Genomic DNA, 23078 nt, shown 5'->3' on the forward strand with positions numbered 1-23078 from the left:
CTCACTTCCACCAGACTGCAGGTCCAGATCTCAGGGATATGGCCAGAAACAGGGCCAAAGCACTACACTCTGGCACAGTGTGGGCCTTGGAATCAGAAAACCTATATTCAAGCCATATAACTCCCACTAACTTGCTTTGTGATTTTTTTTAAGGTTTTTTGCAAGGCAAATGGGGTTAAGTGGCTTGCCCAATGCCACACAGCTAGGTAATTATTAAGTGTCTGAGACTGGCTTTGAACTCAGGTAAACCTAACTCCAGGGCCAGTGTTCTATCCACTGCACCACCTAACCGCCCCAGCCACCTAGCCTTCCTTTGTGGTTTTGAGAAAGTTAGCCAACTTTTCTAGATTTGCTACTGGCATTGGTTTGCTAGACTTTGAGTAAGAAAGATTTTAGTTCAGATCTGTGCTCAGCCTCTTACTATTTCTATGACTCTGGGCAAATCACTTCAATTCTGTCTGCCTCAGTTTCCTTAATTAAAAAATAGATATAGAATAACACTTAACTTCCCAAGGTTGTGATGAAGATCAAAAGGCACATAGTAGACACTAGATCAGTACTCTCTTCTCTTCCTTCCCCTTCCAAAATAATTATGATGATGATGATAATAGTTAATATTTATAAATTGCTTTAAGATTTGTAAAGTACTGTACATATACAGAATATCCGAAAAAGTCTCTTGGTGTTTTTAAACTCTGATAGATTAAAAGTGGATTGAGATTTCTGAGATACCCTGTTTGTTCCAATTTGATAAATGAAGAAACCGAGGCTGAGAGAGCTTAAGTGCTTTGATAAAGGCTATTAACTATCTCAGCCACTCAACTCAATCTTCTATTTATGATTCCACACTCTCTCTCTGAAATCATCATCATTATCACACGGGTGTCCAATCTTTTAACTCTTTTGAGCTACATCACCCAATAAAAACTTGTCAAGTGATGCATATAGAATTTTATATTTATTTATGACAGCAATGGAACCTATATTATCAAGGAGTATAATAACAAAATGTAATAAGGCTGCTAAGTACCTTTGAGGGTTGCTGTGAAGTTCAAATAAATAGAAATAAAGATCTAAGAAATAAAGATTGAAAAATATAGAGTCCTACTTAAAATTTTAAGACATTAACAATAGTAATTCTGATGATAATAAGTTCTAATATCATATTTCCCTATGAATTGAGGATTCTTTAGCTAGACAAGTTCTTTTTCACCAAAGTTCTTTTGGGAAATAAATTAATTGTGAAGATTAGAGGGAAATAAAGGAACTTAAGATAACTAAGGAAATAATTTAAAAAACAACAAACCTAGCTATCCTTGATGAACCCAAATGAACCATTTACTAAATTACTGAAAGAATTGGCAGATGGAATTACTAATTACCACTATTACTTACCTTTGAAATAGTGGATAGAACCAATTGAATAGACCTGGAAAAGAGCAAATATCTCATTTTTCTAGAAAGGAAAGATTTATTTTTTTTAAACTATAGACTAAAAACTTGATTTGAATTCTAGATTGGAGAATTAAAGGAATGTTTTATGAGCATTAAGAAAGAGGTAAACATCCTCCACAATAGACTTCATTAAGAATGAACCATGCCAGAGTCTCCTTTTCAGATCTGACAGTGCAACTAGATCATTAGATCAAGATATCACCATAGATGTGGTTTTTTACCAGAATGTCAGCATAATGTTTGATAGTTTCCTATAATGGGAATGGGCTGATGATAGTTAAGTAGACTTACAACTGTTGCCATGACTAGACCCGAAGAGTGGATCATTATCATCCTGGACACAGGATTTCCCTTATCTTGCCCTTGATTGATACCTTTGAATCTATCCTGTTTGACAGATTTATCAATAAATTAGATGAAAGCAGAGTTATGTTATGTTTATCAATTTTTATCTCATGAAGCTAAAAACAGTTATCTATTGGATGATGGATCCAATAATCTCATCCCATTAGAATCATGGGTCTAATCTATTAAAGTGTATTTAATAGAGGGGAAAAATTCCATGTCTTGGCATTTCTTTTTCAGAAAATCTGTCCTATCATCCATACAGATTAGGAAGCAACCATTTGTGTGGAAAAAGAAATAGAGGGTTTAAGGGATTTCTTACTGACATCTCCTTGGGTTTTCTTTTCTCATTCAGAGACTACTAGAGATTCAGAGCTGGGTTATACAGATGTAGCATCTGTTGGCCCTCTCTCCTTATCACTCCCCAAATCATCCATGTAAGTGCTCTCACTTTAGAACCTCATAGTCTCTGTGTTAGTTCAGCCTGCTCCTAGACCTAGAATCCACCTAGGTCCATCATCCCACCAATCAAAATTGGCACTAGGTTCAAAGCAGACTTCCTAGTGATCCATTCTCATATTCACAAACAACCTGCTAAGAATCTATTTCCACAAACCATATGTACTTCCTTCATAACCTTCAAATGAGATAACATTTATAAAGTGTTGAACATAGTGTCTATTATGTAGTAAGTGCTTAATAATAGGTAATGATAGGAAATGTTTAATGGACAATAGAGCGCAGGCCCTGAAGTTAGGAGGCCTGAGTTCAAATCCAACTTCAGACACCTACTAGCTGTGTAACCTTGGGCAAGTCATTTAACCCTGATTGCCTCACATCCAGGGTCATCTCCAGTTGTCCTGATTCATATCTGGTCATTGGACTCAGATGACTGGAGAAAATGAGACTGGTGACTTATCACAGCACTAGCACTCAAATCCAATTCACATCTATGTCATGGCATCACCTCCCTGATGTCATGGTCTTTTTCAAGAACAAAGAGGGACAGCTAGGTGACACAGTAGATAGAGCACCAGTCTTGGAGTCAGGAGGACTTGAGTTCAAATGTGTTCTCAGATACTTTATACTTACTTAGCTATGTGACCTTGGGCAAGTCACTTACAAACCCAAGAACAAAGGACAGAATATCAGGCATTTAATGAATGTTCTCTCCACTGCTCACCTTAGCTCTCATTCATTGGCTATTCTATTATGCTTCCTCAATTCAGTTTCTCCAGTCACAGTGTTAACTCTGGCTCCATCCATGGCCCATTTTCTGCATACTCTTTGACAGTCTCTTGAATTATGTCATCAGAAACATCCAAGGAACATAGATTGTACCACTCCTCATGTCAGAGAATGATCACTGAACTCCAAGGGACCAGAGAATGTTTGACCCTAACAGCACTTGAAAGTTTGTGAAGAATTTCATTAAAATCCTATTTTTTATTCTCATTTTATAGATGAGGAAACTGAGGCAGACAGTAATTTACTCATTTGGACAAGATCACAACCAGTATGGAACTCAGGCTGTGTGACTAAAAAGTCTTGGTTTCTCTCCACTGTACTATCTAGCTGTCTGACATAGACATATTTCTGTCTGTATTGCTCTCTTCACCCAGATACCAGACTGACTTTGAGCAGCTCCAAGGTCTAAGGACCATGTGGCAGCCAAGAAAGCTAATGATCTTAGGCTGCATTTAGGGAAATATAATGCTGAAAACAAGTCAAGAGAGAGATACCACTCTGCTCTGCCCTGGTTGGAGCATCTGGATTGTAACTCTTACTTCTCACTCCATTTATAGGGCATTAATAAACTATTGTATGTCTAAATATTTTCAGCATAATGGTGATCATGTCTTACAAAGGACAGTTAGAGGACCCAATGATATTTAGCCTGAAGAAAAATAAAAACAAAAACAAAAAAGTGTTTCTGTTATGGGTAAGAGGAGAGTACAGAAAAGGAAGATAGCGGCTCTCAGAGTTCTCTTGTATGACAGAAGGGTTAGATTTATTATCCTTGGCTTTAGACAGATGAATGTAGAGTAGTGGTGAAATTTTGAAGGTTGATTTCAGTTGGATAAGAGGAACCATTTCCTAAAAGTTAGACTTATTCAAAAAATTAAGTAATAAGCTTCTCATGTGGAAACTCTCTGTCTCTCTGTCTCTGTCTCTCTGTCTCTGTCTCTGTCTCTCTCTGTCTCTCTGTCTCTCTGTCTCTCTCTCTCTCTCTCTCTCTCTCTCTGAAGGTCTTTAAGTGAAAGTTGAAACTGATTTTATAGAAGACATTTTAGAGGGAATTCCGGGACACTGGACCATTTGATCCCTGAGTAAATGTTTTTTTAAATATAGAATTATTCAAGTTCTTTAACTCCAGGGCTAGTATGCATTGTACTTGATCTTATAATTGTGTTCTTTTCCTTATAATGCAGGTGACTCATTCGGAGTCTTGAATCATAGAGACTCAAAGAACTTCCTGAGGTTGCCTATTCTAGTTCCTTTCCTCCAGAATTAGAGTATTTCCCCTTTTTATAGATATAACTCAGAGAAGTGAAGTAACTTGCTCCCACAATTAGGTCAAAGTGGAGGCAGGGCTGGAAGCCTAAACTTCTTGCTTCTCATGAAGTGCTCTTTCCATTCCTCCATGTGACTTCTCTTTGTGATTTCTCATGAGTACATGTTGACAGGTGATCTAGAAAGAATATGAAATCACTTTAATAAAAGCTTATTCCATAGAATTTTCTCACAAGGTAAGTGGACAGTCTTCCCAGTTTTGTGCTTTGGAGAACATTGGATGGTGAAATGATTGTGTATGTGTGTTTGATATTAACATTAGAAAAACCTTGGAGTTCCTTAACCTCACTCAACTCACAATCCACAAAGATAAATACATATATACCTATTACAATAAAACCTTGAAGACAGTCACAGACCAATCCCCATTCTAGTCCACAATAATCTTTCCCTTCTCTGAAATGCCAGTACAGTTCAACTCTGGCCTCGACCAATATGGCCCATTCTGTTCTTAAACATTTGCATCTTGAGTTCCCAGATGTACCCAAGAATCTGGGCAGCTAGGTGGTACAACGGATAAACTGTCTGGCCTGAAATCAGGAGGAGAAAGTCAGGCTGGTGACTTAGCTGCACACGTCTTCACTGAAATCAGTTCCTGTGCTAGGTGGCATCACCTCCCTGTTGTCATCAAGGTTTTTAAGAACAAACATCATCACAACCTAAGGTTTACTAGCAATTAGAGAACAAGTTGAGAGAATGTTTCCAAAATGCATCCCCCAGTGCTAATTTACACAGGCCCCCTGTCAATTTACTAAGTGCTTTAGGAAATGAAGCTGAGTAACTGCAAAGCTCTCACTAGTGGTAAATCAAAATATATTGTCTATTGTTTCAATAAAAACTTTTAATAGTTAAAAAAACTTGGGATTTATAGTCTAAGGGTCTGAGTTCAGATACTGATTTTTTTTTAACGTATGGGATTTTGTACAAGTCACTTTAACCTCTCTGAGCCTCAGTTTTCCATCTGTAAAAAAGGCAGTTTGCACTAAGAACCTATATAGTTCTAAGAACTATATTGTCATATTTCATATACTGGCAAGGTATTGTTCTGTCTTATATAGAGTTCCTAACTGGTGAAGTTATTTCTTGTAAATGCAGTGTTTTAAGGAGGAAAAAGGAAAAAATAGTCTGGAATTGATGTTAAAAAATGTAGAAAATATGGAAGGCTAATGGGTAAAAAGTAAGACTAAGATGCCAATGCAGAGTAAATCTCTAACAAAGTGTCTCCCACAGCTCATCTTTCAAACTTGATGAGGAAGACGCACCAATCAAACGCTGCCCGAAGTGCCGAGTGTACATTGAACGGGATGAAGGCTGTGCCCAGATGATGTGCAAAAACTGCAAGCATGCCTTCTGTTGGTACTGCCTGGAGTCCTTAGATGTGAGTATAACCACAGTCTTGGAATCTGGCTGCTCAGCCTTGGTTGCCATATTCTTCACTGAATGCGAATGCAGACAAGTTCAATAGTATACTGGACAGCTTTTTTTATTTGGAAGTAGGGGATTGAGGGAGAGGCAGCTAACATTTTCTCCACCAATATCTACTTCTTTTTTTTCTTTTGTTTTAGATGGGGGAAACAAATGAAATGGGAAAGACCTTTTTTCTCTTATTTTTGAAAAACAGAATAAAAAGCCCTAATCCAGCTCCTTTCTTTGTGGAATTTAATATGTGTGTGAAGCATTAGTCCTACCCCCCCCCAAATATAAGATACACTTGTCCTCAAAGAATTGGAAATCGAGGGTATGTCTATCAGTTGGGGAATGGCTGAACAAATTGCAGTATATGTATGTGATGGAACACTGTTGTTCTATTAAAAATCAGGAAGGATAAGATTTCAGGGAAGCCTGGAAAGACTTGCATGGATTGATGCAGAGTGAGATGAGCAGAACCAGAAGAACATTGTACACACTAACAACAACATGGGGGTGACATCAACTTTGATGGACTCACTCACCCCAATAGTGCAATGATCAGGGAAAATTTTAGGGGATCTGTGATGCAGAATACTATCTGTAGACAGAAAAAGAACTGTGGAGTTTAAACAAAGGAAAGATTATCTTCAATTTAAAAAAAAAGTTGTCTTATGTACTACATAATTTTTCTGTCTCTAATATTTTATTTCTTCCTCAAGGATTATATTTTTTCTCTCAACACATTCAATTTTGATCAATGGATATCATAGAAACAATGTAAAGATCATCAGATTGCCTTCTGTATGGGGAAAGGAGCATGGGAGGGGAATTGTAAAATTCAAACCTTTATAAAAAAAAGGATTGGTAGAAACAACTATTGTATATCATTGGAAAACAAATAAAATATTCATATAATAAAAATATACACTTGCTTTCTAGGGGCTGACAATATGTGTACATGAAACTATCAAATAATAATGAACAATTCAAATAATGTTTTCATCATCTTTGAAATTGCAGTTCATAGAAACAAGAGATACCATAAGGCAAAACATGATTAATAGGCAAGTTAGACACTTAATTAGTGTTAGAGTTTAGAGAAGAGAGAGAGAGGCAGACAGACAGACAGATACTTTAGGATAAGGAGAAATTTGACACTAGGTCTTTGAAGTGGATATGTAAGTGGATGAAATATAATATAGGATTAGAAGATTCCATTCAAAGCTGATGGACTCTAATGTAGGATCATAGGAAGCAAAGTTAAAGTTCTATTGCCATTCTCTTATTATACTGATGGGAAATTGTGACCAAGGGGAGAGGTGCCTGAGTCAAGCTTATCCAGATAGGGCAAGAGCTTTAAAGTGAAACAATTTATTTATTTGTTTGTTTGTTTATTTTTGGTGAGGGGGAAGGGAATTGGATAGTTTGGCCAGATAAAAACCCATTCATTTAAAGGCAAAATAATTCAAGACTGGAAAGGAACCCTAAATGTCATGATTTCTTCAAATCATACAGGAAGAAATTAAAATGGGGGAAGCACTATTCCTAGGACCACCTTGATCCAATCAGCCATAATTTGTACTAATCTTTTTTTTCAGTGAGAAAAATAATCCATCATGACTTTGCCACATTATAAACTATTAAAATGCCTTCTGAATCCACAAATTGATCTAGATTCCATGTTAAATTATTTCTTATTGTATTCTATTTTAGAAAAATTCAATTCAGGAAGCATATATTAAATGCTAAGTGTCTTTTTGGAGTCCTAGTCTAGGCACTGACCAGATCTAGTATGTTTGGAGTGCAACTGCTATCACAATAGATACATTGCCAGGCTTGGAGTCAGAAAGAATCATCTTTGTGAGTTCATATCTGTCTTGGCCTCTTTGCTTCCGTTTCTTCATCTGTAAAATGAGCTGAAGGAAATAGCAGACTGCTCTGGTGTCTTTGCCAAATGGGGTCATGGAGAGTCAGACATGACTGAAATGACTGAACAGCAAGAAGTATTTTTTAGTCCTTACCCTCATAAAACTTACACCTCCTTAAAAGATTAGGACTAACATGGAAAAAACTCTAATCACAAGATTATTCTTGAGCCAAGAGGAATCTCAGAGGCCATCTAATCTTCCATTTTACATATGAGGAAACTGAGACTCAGGTACTTTCCCAACTAAATATTGAGATTTGAACCAATATATCTGGCTTTTTCCATTGTATCATGCTGATAAGTGCATCAGAGAGAGGTAAACCAAATATCCTAATAAATAAACAAAGAGGGAAATGATTTCCTGGGGCAGTCATGGAAAAGTTCATAAAGATAAGTTGGTATAAGTTTTTAAAGTATCTTTTACAATGAGAATTAGTGTTACTTAGTGGAGAATCAGTTTCAAAACCAAAATGACCTGCATTGAAGTCACACACTTCACACACGCAGGCATTGTGACCCTGGAAATTCTCTCAGTGCATTAAGAAACTCTCTTTAGTTTGCAGTTGGCAGAGAAGATGCTGACCTGCACCAGGGGAGGCAGTTTTGTGATTTGTGAGTTCCTTTCATCAATCAATCAGGTTTGCCTAGGGTTAGGAATGCCCCAGGCAAGACCCTACAAGGGACCATTCTAGTCCTAGTGAGCTAGCTACAGGTGTGGAGGCTCAGTGTCAGGCTTTATAATAATAAAGGTCACTAATTTGTAAATAAATGATAGGCTTGTGGAAGGTACGAGAAAACAAAGAAAAAATTAAAAATGTCCTCTGCCCACAAGGGGAGGTGGGAGATGGAAAAACATGGATGCAAGTAAATACATATTATATACAAAGTGATTGAAGGAAGGATGGATCAGGAAAGGCATTCTTTTCAGTGGCAGCACTGGGGTCAGGTCTTGAGTAAGGCCAAGGATGGGGGTGGGGGAAGCATTTCAGGCCTAACAGGGACAAGCTGTACAATGGCCCAACATGCACAAAGGAAGAATAAACCAGTTTAGAATTCAGTGTTGCATGTGGATGGATAGTAATGAGAAGTCTGTGTTGTGTAGACAGAGATTGGAGTAAGATTGCAAAGCAGAAAACTGATTTGGTTGAAGGGATAAAATATACAGACAAAAATAATATGATAAAGTGGCACCAGATTGTGGAGTTTCTTGAATGCCAGACATTTGAACTTTATATGGAAAGAAATCCTTAAAGAATTTTGAGCAGAATAGTGACAGGACCAATTAGCAAAAATTATAATTTTTATAATATAATATTATATAATTATTATATTATTATAATTATAATAAATATTTGTGATACAATATAGTATAACACAATAATATAATATAATGTTATATACTATGATACTAGATTTGGCAGATAGGAAAAGAAATTGGACTTTAATTCTGTAGTAATTTATAATGTAATTTTTAAAAATTTTGTTCACTGTATGATACAAAAAGACAATTATTGTAACTTACAACTTGTTTTATCTCTGGCATTGAGAATTTATTTGACTTACCTATGGTCACACAGCTTTTGAAAGAAGAATTCAGATCTATAATAGTTCTTCTTCCTCAGTACTTCCCCAGACTCAGTAACCAAGATGTTTAATTGATCAGACTATTCAATTCCTTCTCTCTTTTCTAAAAACAAGCAATATTTGACTATATTTTATTAAAAGTATTATGGACTCTTCCGTTGACTTGTTAAGTCCCTGATGAAGCAGGTACTATTTGTCTAATGGTTAAATTATCCATAACTTTAATTATTCTGCTACTTTTACCAGCTCTCCACTGTTATCAACTCATTAGAACTCTACCTAAAGTTGTCAGGGAAAGGGTCATGACTTGGAAAGCAAATCAATCTGATTTGCTTTATCTATGCCACTTTGACCAAAGTGGGAAGGAGTTTAAAATGGACTAAAATTTCATGTAGGGTCTCTTCCTCCTCACTTCCACTATCCTGAATTCTCTAATTCAGTGTTGTCAAACTCAAATAGAAATGAAGCCCACTAAACTGTATATTAGAATCCCTGCCAGCTGCAGTGTTGAGTTAGAATACCACGTGTGTGTGTGTGTGTGTGTGTGTGTGTGTGCATTTTAATACACCAACATTAAAATCAGGAACTTCATTTTATTCTGTTTGGAGGCTGAACTAGGAAGTGTTGGGCCATGTGTTTGCTATGTTTACAGTTGATGGTAAATGAGCAAGTGGCTGCTCTGGTTCTAGAGATCTTCATTCTTCATGATCCAATTTTACAGTGGTAATCTCAACATGCTCTTTGCAGCTGTAAAAGAATACTTGGTCTGACAAACCTTGCAAACCAACATCCAAATATTTGTTTAAAAAAATTCAAAGATCTTTCAATGACTTTGGTTTAAACATGAATTAATGATAGTTAAGGATAGGAGCAAAAAATCCCGAACTTTGATGACACAATATATTTAGCATCTTCAGTCAGTATGCTATTGAGAAGTAGATACAGAAAGATTTTTAATTTGATTGCTATAGAAAATAGATTCTAAAGCAAAAAAGATATAGTTTTTATGTTCTGTTATTAGAGATATTCACATCAATTTAATCCAGTTACTAAATGTGAGGCACTAGGCCAAGAATGCTCTTAAAAAGGCATATGAAAGTATTTCATTAGACAATTGAATTTTGCTTGTCTGTAATACATTCAGTCTGTGCCTAGACAGAGAAAGAGAGAAAAAACGTCTTACTTAATAGGTGTATCATATGTTGTTTTTGATTGAAAAGTCATACATGATTTAAGACATGTCCTCTACTTGTATGCTTCACTAAGTTTTTTTGGGTTTTTTTTAATTTCTGAGAAGTATTATTTATTTTTCAAAAAAATACTACAATAATCACTTAAAAAAGAGAAACCACTAAAAAAGAGAAACCTTAAGAAATATAACGTAAAAAAAATATGTTTCAGTCTGTATTCAGATACCATCAGCTCTGCCTTTGGAAGGGATAACATTCTTCATCACAAGTCCATCGGAGTTCGCTTAGGCCACAGCATTGTTGAGAAAAGATAGATTATTCACATTGATCATCCTGCAATATTGCTCTTATTTTGTATAAGGTACATTTCTCTTTGCATCTGCTCATTGAAGTTTTTTTTTTTTTTTTTTTTTTACTGAGAGCATCCTGTTCATCATTTCCCATAAGAGCAGAGCATTCATCTCAATTGCATACAACAATTTGTTCAGTCATCCCCACGTGCTGGGCATCTCCTCAATCTCCAGTTCTCCCCACCACCAGAAGAGAGCTGCTATAAATATTCATATATATATATATATATATATATATATATAGATAGATAGATAGATAGATAGATAGATAGATAGATAGATAGTTTCTTCATTTCTGGAATATAGACCTAGACCTAGCAATGGCACTACCAGACCAAAGGTTGTCTACCTAAGTTTAATGCAAGTTTTGTATTCTAAATATAAACCCATTATTACCCAAAACTTTTGTAGATTTTTGGGAGAGTGCCCTAGGCTTTTATGGAAAAATTTTATAGCAACTGTTCTTAGTAAACAGTCTCTTTCTAAATGCTTATTAAATTTACTTGAAACTTAGTAAGGGAGCACCCCCCAATTGGGGCTCATAAACAACAGATAAGAAAAATCTTGTGATATCCAGGGTTACTTAAGAACTTGGACCCTTTTGAGGACTGAGCCTAGTGAACCCAGAATGGTTACTATACGTATATTATCTCATTAGATCTTCATAATAACCGTGTGAAGCAATATTATTATTCTTCCCATTTTATATGAGGCAAGAGGTTTAAATGACTTATTTGAGGGTCACATAGCTAATAGGTAGGTGAGACATTTTTCAAAGTCAGATCTTCCTTATTCCAAGGCCTATGCATTAGATTCCTAACCATGTACCTGGCTGCCTTATAAACATTCTATGTTAACGAAACTGATAGTGGTCCCCTGAAACTTCAGTGTGTATTCCTGCCTCAGCACCTCATTACCACTGTTTGATCTACTTAGAATATTTTTCCTCTCATTTCTCCATGCTGAAATCTTATGCATAAGGTCTAGCTCCAGAAATCTTCCCTACTAATAGCTTCCATCCTTATTAGAAGTGAGTTCTCCCTCTTCTTAATTTTGTGTCCATAACTGGCTCTAATCAGAGTCAATCTTTTTTTATAGACTTGTCTTTTTTGTAGACTTGTCTTTTAGACTCAATGGGAGTAAGGATTTTGTTTTGTTTGGAACAGAGGTAATGTGAAGAAGAGTATAGCAGGGGATTATATTGGATCCCTGGAGCCCTTCTAGTCAAGAGATGTCTCTCTGCCATCTTGCTAAAAGACACACCTTACCAGGAGGATGTGCCTTAAAAAGGCCTCTTACCTAATTTCCTCTTACAATAAAATCATAGTTTTCATAGAATTTAGAACTAGAAGGAACCTCAGACATCATCTAGTCCAATCTCTGCATTTTATTGAGGTAACTGAGACTCACAGATCTTAAATAGCTTACCTAAAAATCATTCAAATTGATAGAGGCACAGTAGTTTGGGCTTTGGTCCTGGAGGCAAGAAGACCTGAGTTCAAATTCAGCCTGAGAAACCTGTCACTTTGCCATTTTGAATCTCAATATACATTTATTTGAAGGGCAGTTCGATGGTGCAGTGGATAGAGAACTGGTTTTGGACACTTGATATTCCCTAGCTGTGTGATCTTGGGCAAGTCACTTAACCCTGATTGCCTCACATTCAGGGCCATCTCTAGTTGTCCTGATTCATATCTGGCCACTGGATTCAGTTGGCTCAGGAGGAGAAAGTAACTTAGCACAGCACTCCCCTAATCCAGTTCATGTGCTTGTCATAGCCTCATCTCCCTGATGTCATGGTCTTCTTTGAGAATGAAGGACAAACATCATCATCATCATCATCATCATAATCATCATCATCATCATCAAAATTTATTTGAATATTGTGAACAAAGTACTTTGTAAGATTCCCTGATTCCCCCCTGCTTTAATTTCTCTTTAGTTTAAATTATTATTCTCTTCCTTCTCAAATTTTTATTTTCCTAGAATATTTTATATGGGTTTCTCCTATACTCCATTATACCCTTCTTTAAATGATATTTATGTTCCTGTGTCCATCTTAACCTCACCCCCTCTCCATGCAATGGTACAGTTTAGGCTCTCTAGAGGTTGCTATTTGGCACAGTAGATATAGCATTGAATTTCAAAGACCTGGATTCAAATCCTGCCTCAGATGCCCACTAATCATGTAGGTCAGTCCTTAACCACTCTTAGTTTTCTTAATCTGCAGAATGGCGAGCAAATTGTCATAGAGGATTTTGTGATGAAATATGTAAAGTTTTTGCAAACCTCAAAGCCCTATAGTGATGCTGTATGTTACTTAGCTTAGTATTATCATGATAATGATGATGATGATATTGTTCATTTCTCAACTTTTATCTCCTACTGTGAACCTTACTTTTCACATAATAGGTGTTTAATGAATGTGTGTTGAATAGAATTTAAAATTAAAAAGTGTGATAGAATTGGGAGTTGTTGCTATTATTTCCTTCTGTGGCTGCCATTGTGCATTTCTGGTTGCAGAAAGTCTAAAAATATTGGTTAGTGACGATGACCTCTTGTAGACTGTAATTATTAAAATTTGGGATATTTAGTTTTTTAATCAGGTGTAAAATCAATAGTGCTAAAGTTTAAAATCTCAAATTATGATTTTTTAACTGAGTAAAATTGAAAAATTAGGAAAATGTAAACAAATTTAAACTCTTGAGATGGCTGCAAACACAAAGAATTTTATTTTTTAACATTGACTATCTTGCTGATAAAATTTTCGACTTGTCCCATTGTTTTTGCTTCTAATTGCCAGCTTTCTGAAATTCTTTTTAACACAATGGTAAAGGAAATGTGGTATCCTAGACAAATATACCAAGACTCCAGTCAAATCCTGCCATTGTTAATCCCAAAAGTCTCATTAAGTTAAACTATAGTAAGGCATGGGATGAGGTCATAATTGATCTTAATATAGCAAAATGCTTTAACAATGCCTGTCATGAGATGAGGATAGAAACATGTGTTATAAGCTTTTATTCAATCAATAAATATTACTGAGTGATGTATGTACTGAGTCCTGTATAAAATGGGGAGGAGGATAGAATGGATAATAATGCTAATAATATGACAGTGAAGTTAATAGCTGAAATTTATATATAGACACTATGCTCAGTGCTTTACAGTTTTTATAAAATCACCTGGGAAATAGGGACCATTCCCATTTTACAGATAAGGAAACTGAAGTTAACTATAGTTAAATGACTCATATAGTGTCACATTCCATAAGTGTTTGAAACTGGATTGAACTCTTGTCTTTTTGCCTCCAGCATTCAATTTACAATACCACCCAGCTATCCTGATCTATTATTGCTAGTTGGAGAAAAAACATACATGAAAGAAAAAAAAATCTCAATCCTAAAGGAATTGATATTCTGATGATAAAAGATAGCATGTATGTAAAAATGAAGTTCATATTAACAGTCACAAGACTGTTCTTAGTATAAAATGAGATAGCATATGCATTGTGCTTTGTTAACCATAAAATACTATCTAGTTTCGAGGGGAAAGAAAATTCATCAAGAAGATAGGAGATATAGACAACTAAGGAAAAAAGGGAACTGAGGCAGGACAAGTGGAAGTTCTGTGACATCATAAGAGAAGATAAAATAATCTAGTTGGAGTCAATTCTGTTCCCCACCCCCTTACAAGTCACTTGGAGAAAAGACCATAGTTGTTGAAATGGGAATTGTCCATTGAGAAAGAAAATTGAGACAATTTTGTGATGTAGCCCTGAGGGAAACTTCAAGGCAAGAAGTTGGAAAATGAGCAAAAGGGGAAAAAAAATTAAATGGCTGAAATTACCAAAGATCTTAGGAAGAAAACAAAACTCCCTTAAAGACTTTGAGCATAAAGCATATGAACCAAAAGAGAAGCTAATAATAAAAGAAAGCTGCTAGTGAGGAGATAGGTCGGGAGAATTGGAGGGCTGAAGTGGGCATGGCCCAGGCAAATCATGAAATCATGGTCCAAGTCACAATTTCAATATTCAGTCAGAATAGAGGACCACAGGACAGAATCCTATGAGATGAGAAGACTATTAGTGGCCAATAGGTATCAGAGATAATATTCAAATTTAAACCTTCTGACTTGTTGGTCCAGCTCACCTTTCCAGTACCTACTATACCATAGCAAAAGAAAGAATTCCAAATAATTGTTTTTCTCTAGAGTGATCTTTTTGAATGCCCCCCCTTTTTAAAATTTAACATCCATGGTTTTCTTTAATGGATAGGCTAAGATTTGCAGAATAGGTCATTTTAGGTTACACCTGGAGTCCCTTAACTCTCCAGAATACATTATTCTATTCTCTCCTGTGGTTTCTAGTAGGGGAAAAAATATTTTTTATTTGAAATTTCCTTTTCTTTATATTTAAAAATCTTTCTTCAAGTAGCTTGTAGAATTTGCTGTTTGGCAGTGTTAAATTTAACCTTTATGTGATTTGTAATTTGCATTACAATTTTTTTTCCTGAAGGTGGCCTGTAATTTTTTTAGATTGAAACTTTGTTTTTCTGTGTTCAGAAATTCTGTGAAGTTTTCTTGTATTTTTTTATATTATGATTTTTTTTTTGTTTTTGACATATCTTTGTTCTTCTGGGAGATCCATAAGTTATTTCTGAGCATTCGGTCTTTGAAATCAGAATGTTTTACTTATATGGAGATCCCATTTTCTTTTAATGTTATTACTTTTTTTTCTGTTCTTCCACATCATCCTTTACTTCATGATATTTGCATTTCCAATCTCTGTTGTACTTCTTTAATGGGACTTGCCTCAATGGATGCAAGTTTTTCCTATTCTGCCAATTCCACTGTGTGGGCCAAAAATTTTTCTTTAAAAATTCTTTCTCACTTTTAAACCTATTCAAGGTCATCATGCTGTGGTTCATACTCTCTTTGGAATTTGCAGGATCCTCTGCCTTATCTGGCATTTTTGTTTTATAATATTTATTTAGATATTCCTGAACTTTATCTCTAATCATGAGCCCATATTTCTTTCTTTTATTATTAAGCTTCTCTTTTGGTTCATATGCTTTATGCTCAAAGTCTTTAAGGGAGTTTTGTTTTCTTCCTAAGATCTTTGGTAATTTCAGCCATTTAATTTTTTTCCCCTTTTGCTCATTTTCCAACTTCTTCCCTTTTCATAATAGTTTCCCTCAGAGCTACATCACAAAATTGTCTCAATTTTCTTTCTCAATCCACAATTCCCATTTCAACAACTATGGTCTTTTCTCCAAGTGACTTGTAGGGGGGACAGAATTGACTCCAACTAGATAATTTTATCTTCTCTTATGATGTCACAGAACTTCACTTGTCCTGCCTCAGTTCCCTTTTTTCCTTAGTTGTCTAACTGAGCTCTATTGTAGCACACAACTGGGACTCTTAGCTGCTATTGAAAACTCAACAATTTTCTGTTTTTTGGATCTCAACAACTTGGGACAGGGGTGAGGTTTTTGAGTTGTGGTGCTAGCTATTGCATTTACTTATTTGTCCCCGGGTGGTAGGTGAGTGTATACTGAGAAAGCATGTTAAAGCTTGTTAAGGTAATATTTTGTTAGTTTAATCAGGTTTTTTTTTTTAATCTTGCTTTGTTAGTTTTCTAAACTGTGGAGACAGCTAAAATTGTTTTATCTCTTACTCCCAACCTCTGTTTTGGACAAGTTTGAGAGAAATTATGAGGATTTAAGAAAATATCTAGTTCTCCAGCTTCCAGGTTATTGTTTTTAAAAGTTCTTACACCAGGAAGAGCTAAGTCCTCCAGGCCTGTTATAGTTATCGTTAAGAACCACATCTTGAGAGCACAGGAATCCAGGTTTGCCAGTTCTTATATTTAGAAGGTCTACTTCCTGGCCTAAGGTTTATTTACATTTATTTCTGAGCTTTTAGAGTTACAGGGGAAAAAATAAACTATCTTCAATTTTTCTTTTTAATAGTTTAAATAATCAATGACTTTTTATTTCTAAACCATTTTTAAAAATAACTTTTCTTGCCAATGCAGTAATTTAAGTAATTTTGTTCATAGGAAAATGGAAGTAAATATGGTCTCAGCCCAGGAATAGGTTAATAACAATTAGCACTGGTAGAATATATCCTCACAACATTCCTGTGAGGAGAATTTCAGTTATTATCTCCATTTTTACTCTTGAGGTAGGTTGATACTTGAAATTGCTTTACTAGGGTCATAGTACTAATAAAAGAAAACCAAATTTCCTGGTCCACTAGTCTTCCTGCTAATTGAGTTTGCCTTTTCTGATATGACTATCACCATGAATAGAAATATATAAATACAAATCTAAGGAATATAAAAGTTAAGCCTGTGCCATATCAAAGGTATCTTTTTGTGTACTTAAACACTGACAAAGTTAGTATAACACAATGTTTTTCTTTTAAGTACATAATAGTCCACTTCCCAAGTGATACTTGCTGTTTTGAATCACAATGAAAACTTCTCCAGGATTCCCTCTGCAGGGGGGTTTTACTAGGATCTGCAGATTAAACATATACATGTGTGTGTGTGTGTGTGTGTGTGTGTGTGTGTTTGGATTGTTTTCTTTTGTGTAAGCCTCTGAATAAATTATTTTGAGAAGAGTTACAGGATACAAAAGGGGTTCATTTCTCTCTCGCTCTTTCTCACACATTTCACACATACACACACACACCTGCACCTGTTAACTTAAGCTCAACCTCACCAAATCTCATTATTTGTAGCATCATAAACTTAATTACCAGATCAGAGTTTCTTGGAATGAATAGAATTCGCCAATTTACTCTTATTTGTTTCGTTCTTTTGTTTTACAGGATGACTTCCTCTTAATACATTATGATAAAGGACCTTGTCGGAACAAGCTTGGCCACTCCAGAGCATCTGTGATCTGGCACAGAACACAGGTGGGTGCCAGAGATTTTTTCCAAGCTGAAGTACTATGATTTCTGGTTATGTGATGGGGTATGTTGGCAACCTGAGGACCTTGGAAATAGTTAGTTGTGTGTACTAGAAAGGAAATTGTAGTGTTATTCTCATGACCTTGGTTATTGATGTTAAGCTTGATTTCAGAACCCTAAGCTAGCTATAGAGTGAAGATACTCTTTTTAAGATACAGCATCATTTGAAAAAAAATTCCATCTAAAATTGATATTTACTTAAACTTTAACTGGAGATGAAATTTCAGTAGAAGACATTAGGAGAATCCAATTTGGCAATGAAATGGGAGAACAGTCTAAAAAGAAGTAGAAAAAATCCACATAGGAACATTAGGTTTAAAGAGACTTCAGAAAATCATCCATTACCTGATGCCCCCCAGCCCAGTATCACAAGTGAGGAAAACTAAATCTCAAAAACAAAACATGGCTTATCTAAGTTCTGTCCAGGGGCAATCTTCATTTGTAAGTTGAGGTGAATGCCTTCACTACCAACTTCACAGGAGGACTGATGTTTGTCCTTCATTCTTGGAGAAGACCATGACATAAGAGGAGGTGATGCCATGACAAGCACATGGATTTGAGTGAGGGAGTGCTGTGCTAAGTTACCAGCCTCACTTTCTCCTCCAGTTGTCTAGGTCCAGTGGCCAGAGGGATGCAAGGCAATCAGTTAAGTGGCTTGCCTGAGGTCACACAGCTAGTAAGTAGCAAGTACCTGAGGCTGGACTAGAGCTCTCATCTTGACTCCAAGGCCAGTGTGCTATCCACTGTGCTACCTAGCTGCCCTTTCTAAGGAGGACTATTTAAAACTGGAAGAGAATTAAGAGGTAATGGGATTTAATCTCCCACCTACAATTATAGACAAAGCTAAAACTTAAAATGATTTGCCCAGTATTTGTCGGCTTAGAGACAAAGTAGAAGTTGTATTTGGTATTCTAAAACCAAATCAAGAGTAGCCAGTCCCAGCTAGTACACTTCATAGCTTTAAAAGAGAGGTATGATGAGAAAAGGTTGGCCTGGTGGCTTACAACTTTGGAAATGAGGATAAGATTGGACTAGGGGAAGGTTCAGTCTCTTCTACTATAAAAATTAGGATTTGGACCCAATGAAATTCAGGTCTTTTACAGCTCTGAAAATTTTTAATTCAATGACTTGTAGAAAGTTATTCCCTCTGAAACTTATTACAAGAAATGACTAGCAGCAATAATGCTATAGAAAATTAATTTACTTTTCAAAATATTCATAATAAAGTATAAACAGAAGGGAGGCACATACATACACACGCAGCAATGGGTCTTCTTTGTTTTCCTTTTAACTCCATATATCAAATAGTCTTTACATGATTCCCTAACAAATAAATGTTCACGAAAAAGATACTTTCCTGCTAAAGGAAAACCAAATATAATATTGCTGTATTTAGGATATTTGTTCAGACTTTCAATTTCTTTCTTTGGTGTTACAGCGCCCCCTGGTGAAATAGCAATTTCTACCCATCCATAATTTGAAAAATTCCTTGTCAGGAAGGCCAATATATTAGTAATTCACTTTGCAAAATGGGAGATCTATGATTTGGAAAGCATTTGGTGATTTTTTTTCCTACTGATGGAGATTTCAACCTTATCTAATACTTATCTAAAATAAATCCCAGGGAAGCTTCCTGAGTAGAGATTGAGTAACTTGCCACAGGTAGGATTAGAAGCAGAAATTGAATTTAGCATTTCTTAAGGTCTCATCTATCCAGTAGGTCATAGCATGTGCATGATCAGAATGCTATTGGCTAAATACTTTTGATGCTTCATCTTCTTATACCTTTGACCTGAATTCTTTGATTCTGCAACAAAAAGTCATTTTCAACTTTAACAGTAGGTGAGGTAGAGATCAGACACAGTGCCAAGCACTATACAAATTCATCATTTGATTTTCATCTTTGATGATGATAATTTACATTTATATCCTGTCTTCTTCCACCAGTAACTTTTTGGTGCTTCTCAGTCACTTTCAAAGGTTATGCCTTCTCAAATCCCATAAACTTTGGCAAATAGTATCTAGCTAGAGAGGCTGCAAAAACAGTACCAGTGGCAGAGTATGGAGTCTTCTGAACATTAATCAGACTCATTTTTGAGAGTCTCAGTACTATAGGAGTAACTATTAGGTAATGCTTTTTTTTCTTTTAAAGTAATAGTAATCCATCAAACCATCTGCTAAGGTATGGAAGTGTGCTCTGCAGAAATGCAGGAGATAACTGAATTTTTAAAAAAGTCTCATCTTGAGGTGAGTGAGTATAATACATTAGAGTGTTTCACAATGACTTCACTGGTGATTCTGTGCCCAGGATTGGATGGTGACAAGCATGGCTATTGCTAATTGGTGAGCAAATTAATGATGAAATTGGTGAAGCTCATTTTAACCAGTCAGCCCCAGTATACTTTTTTGTCCTGGTCTTTTTTTTTTTGGTGTGTGTGTGTGTGTGTGTGTGTCTGTGTTTACATTGCATGTGTGTGTGTATATATATGTATACTTATGTTTACATGTATGCAGATAGATAGGTAGATAGATAGATAGATGGATGTCCTAGTCCTCAATTATATTAACTATTATTTTGTTTTACATTTATAAGGGTAGAGTTCTCTATTTGCCATTCATTATGTGGCATCAGATTATCAGTCACAGAATTTTCTGAATTGGGATCTCATAGAATATCTGGTTTAACTTTTCCTTTTCCAGAGGAAAAAATTAAGGACCAGTGAAGAAGGGATATAAAACTCGGTTCTCTTGACTTTCTTTCAAGAAAAGTTCCTGTCTTTATATTACCTCCATAGAAACATAGTTAAAATGATGAGGTATAGGATACTTTGTTTCTTTACATCTTTTTCATTTCCAAAGTGCTTTCATAGATGTTCTAATTGGCTCTCATATAAAGCAAATGGAGCAGATATTACTTCAATTTTATAAATATAGGAACTTGAGACACGTATCAATATTCCTATTTTTATAAATAAGGAAACTAAGACTCAAAGTAAGAAAGTACAGGAAAAAGTAAGGGATTTATTACAGTTGGAAACTCCATCTTTCATTAAATAATTAAGTCAACACATATTTATTCAGCCCTTCTTATTGGTGAGGCATTGGTGAGGCATTGTACTAAGTTCTGGAGATACAAAGATGATATAAGCAAAATGGCTAAAGAGGTTATATTCTGCCAGAAGAGATAATATGTGCACATCTTGCTATATAGAAAACATTCGCCAAGCAGATCCATGATATTCTTGTATTCTTGAACAGGAAAACCCTAACTGTAGGACCATGGGCAATCTGTGAACCCCATGTATTTTACAGTGTTTTCATCTGTAAAATAAGATGATAAGACTATAATAAGATCATAGATCTAAAACTGATTGGAGCATTACTGGTCATTGAATACAACCCCCCCTTTTTTTTAGGTTTTTGCAAGGCAATTGGGGTTAAAGTAGCTTGCCCAAAGCCACACAGCTAGGTAATTATTAAGTGTCTGAGCCCGGATTTGAACCCAGGTACTCCTGACTCCAAGGCCGGTGCTTTATCCACTATGCCACCTAGCTGCCCCTAATCCACTACGCCACCTAGCCACCCCTGAATACAACCCCTTTTACAGATAAGGAAACTGAGACTCTGGTTTAAGTGGTAAGTAGCAAGGTCTTTGTAATCACAGAGGTCAAAGATTTTGTGATTGGGTCAGTGACTTTGTGATTTGAAGGTGACTTGCCCAAATGTAGAAATCAGGTGCCCTGACTCCCAGATCAAAGCAATTTTTACTTGACAATGCTGCTTTTTAGCTAAAATGTAGACTCACCAAAATCTACTTCAGTTTACACAGAACCAACTCTCCTAGGCCCCCTCTATTACCAGGGCTATGGAGCGTAGGTACAGATCTAAGTCAGATATACCTAGAAATCCACCTGCTAATAAAACAAACAAGAAAGGAAAATGAGAAACAACAAGATGCTAATCATGCTGAGACAGCAAGAATTATCCCTACAGGAAGATAACTTATATTGGATTTATGAAGAAATAACCATCCAGGGGAAGAATGAATTGACTGTTTCCCTAAGAGAAGGTAATGGCTTATTATACTGGACTATTGGAGAACCGAGGCAGCCCTAAACATTCTTGGATGATATAAAGATCTTTCAGGCAGGAAAATGTATAAATAGCTTTAATAAAAACAGAGATGTGTCAAATGAGAATCACAGCCTGACCTAGTTTTTCCTCAGCTCTTTCTCCTCTTTTTGACTTCTGTATCCTCAGTTATAGAAGCTGATTTCCACTAGGTGATAACCTCAAGGTTGGTCCACTTAAGTCTCCTGTTATTATATAGGATGTCCTTGTTTTCTGACAAGGGGCTTTCTTGGTATTCAGCCCCCACATCCTATCCCAAGAAGAACATCATACTTTCAAATAAAAGCCAGCATCCATTGAAGGAGTAAATACACAGGATTAGCAAGCCAGATGAAAACACCCACCTTCCCTTCCTTATATGTGTTTGCCTTCCAGACTTTCAGTGCAACAAATTTTTCAAGTCAAAGCTCTTTCAACTCTTATTTTTTTTCACCCATCTTTATCTTTGAAATGAATTCCCAGAAAGGGAAAGAACATTGATTATGTAGACAGGCTATCTGGGATCTCATCTGACTCTACCTGTGTGAAACTAGGCAAGATAGAACTTCTTTAGACCCCAGCTTCCTCATCTACAAAATGAGAATATTGGGATAGATGATCTTGATTGATTCCCCACTATTATTCTTAGGAGTGATCTTGAGTCTAGGCACTACTTCCTTCAGAAGCCTTATTAGTTTTCCCATTTGTAAAATAAGCGAGTTGGACCAGAAAATGCCAAAGCTAACTTCCAAGGCCAGGCTGTGGAACAACTGTGTTTCTGTGAAACAACTAAATGATTTCACTGAATTAGTTTTATTAAAGACTAATGATAAGGACTCACTCACTTGGTTGAGATTTTGCCTTGCTTCTCCTGCAAATTGCTTCAAATATCCTTTCTTAGTCTTTTACTTATCAACCCCAAATTTGATTACTGATCTTGAGACTGGAATTGATTGATAAATATCAAATTGTAGAATCCTAATACCAAAGATGAGCTAGATATATCATGTAATCTATCTATTGGTTTTCAAAAAGATTAGACAGAAATGAACCCCAGAATATACCATAATGCCCAACATCTACAGCTTCAGAGTATTTCATAAACTGAATTTTTCAGATGCTTGCCCCTTTAAACATAGAAAGTATTTTTAA

General features: G+C 35.8%; 1 protein-coding gene across 6 annotated transcripts in view; it reads left to right on the top strand.

Annotated features, from left to right (window-relative positions):
* Nucleotides 1–23078, top strand: part of RNF144A (ring finger protein 144A) — a 332710-nt gene that overhangs the window by 113128 nt on the left and 196504 nt on the right. For 5 of the 6 annotated variants that reach the window (XM_074209608.1, XM_074209609.1, XM_074209607.1 and 2 more), the window contains 2 exons: nucleotides 5605–5752; nucleotides 17673–17762. In XM_074209608.1, coding sequence (XP_074065709.1) covers nucleotides 5605–5752; nucleotides 17673–17762 — 238 coding nt within the window. Of the gene's footprint in view, nucleotides 1–5604; nucleotides 5753–17672; nucleotides 17763–19968; nucleotides 20064–23078 lie in introns of all 6 variants that reach the window. The other variant, XR_012473405.1, reaches the window with a different exon arrangement.

Source organism: Macrotis lagotis, chromosome 1 (assembly GCF_037893015.1).
Source record: "Macrotis lagotis isolate mMagLag1 chromosome 1, bilby.v1.9.chrom.fasta, whole genome shotgun sequence".
NCBI classification, from domain to species: domain Eukaryota; kingdom Metazoa; phylum Chordata; class Mammalia; order Peramelemorphia; family Peramelidae; genus Macrotis; species Macrotis lagotis.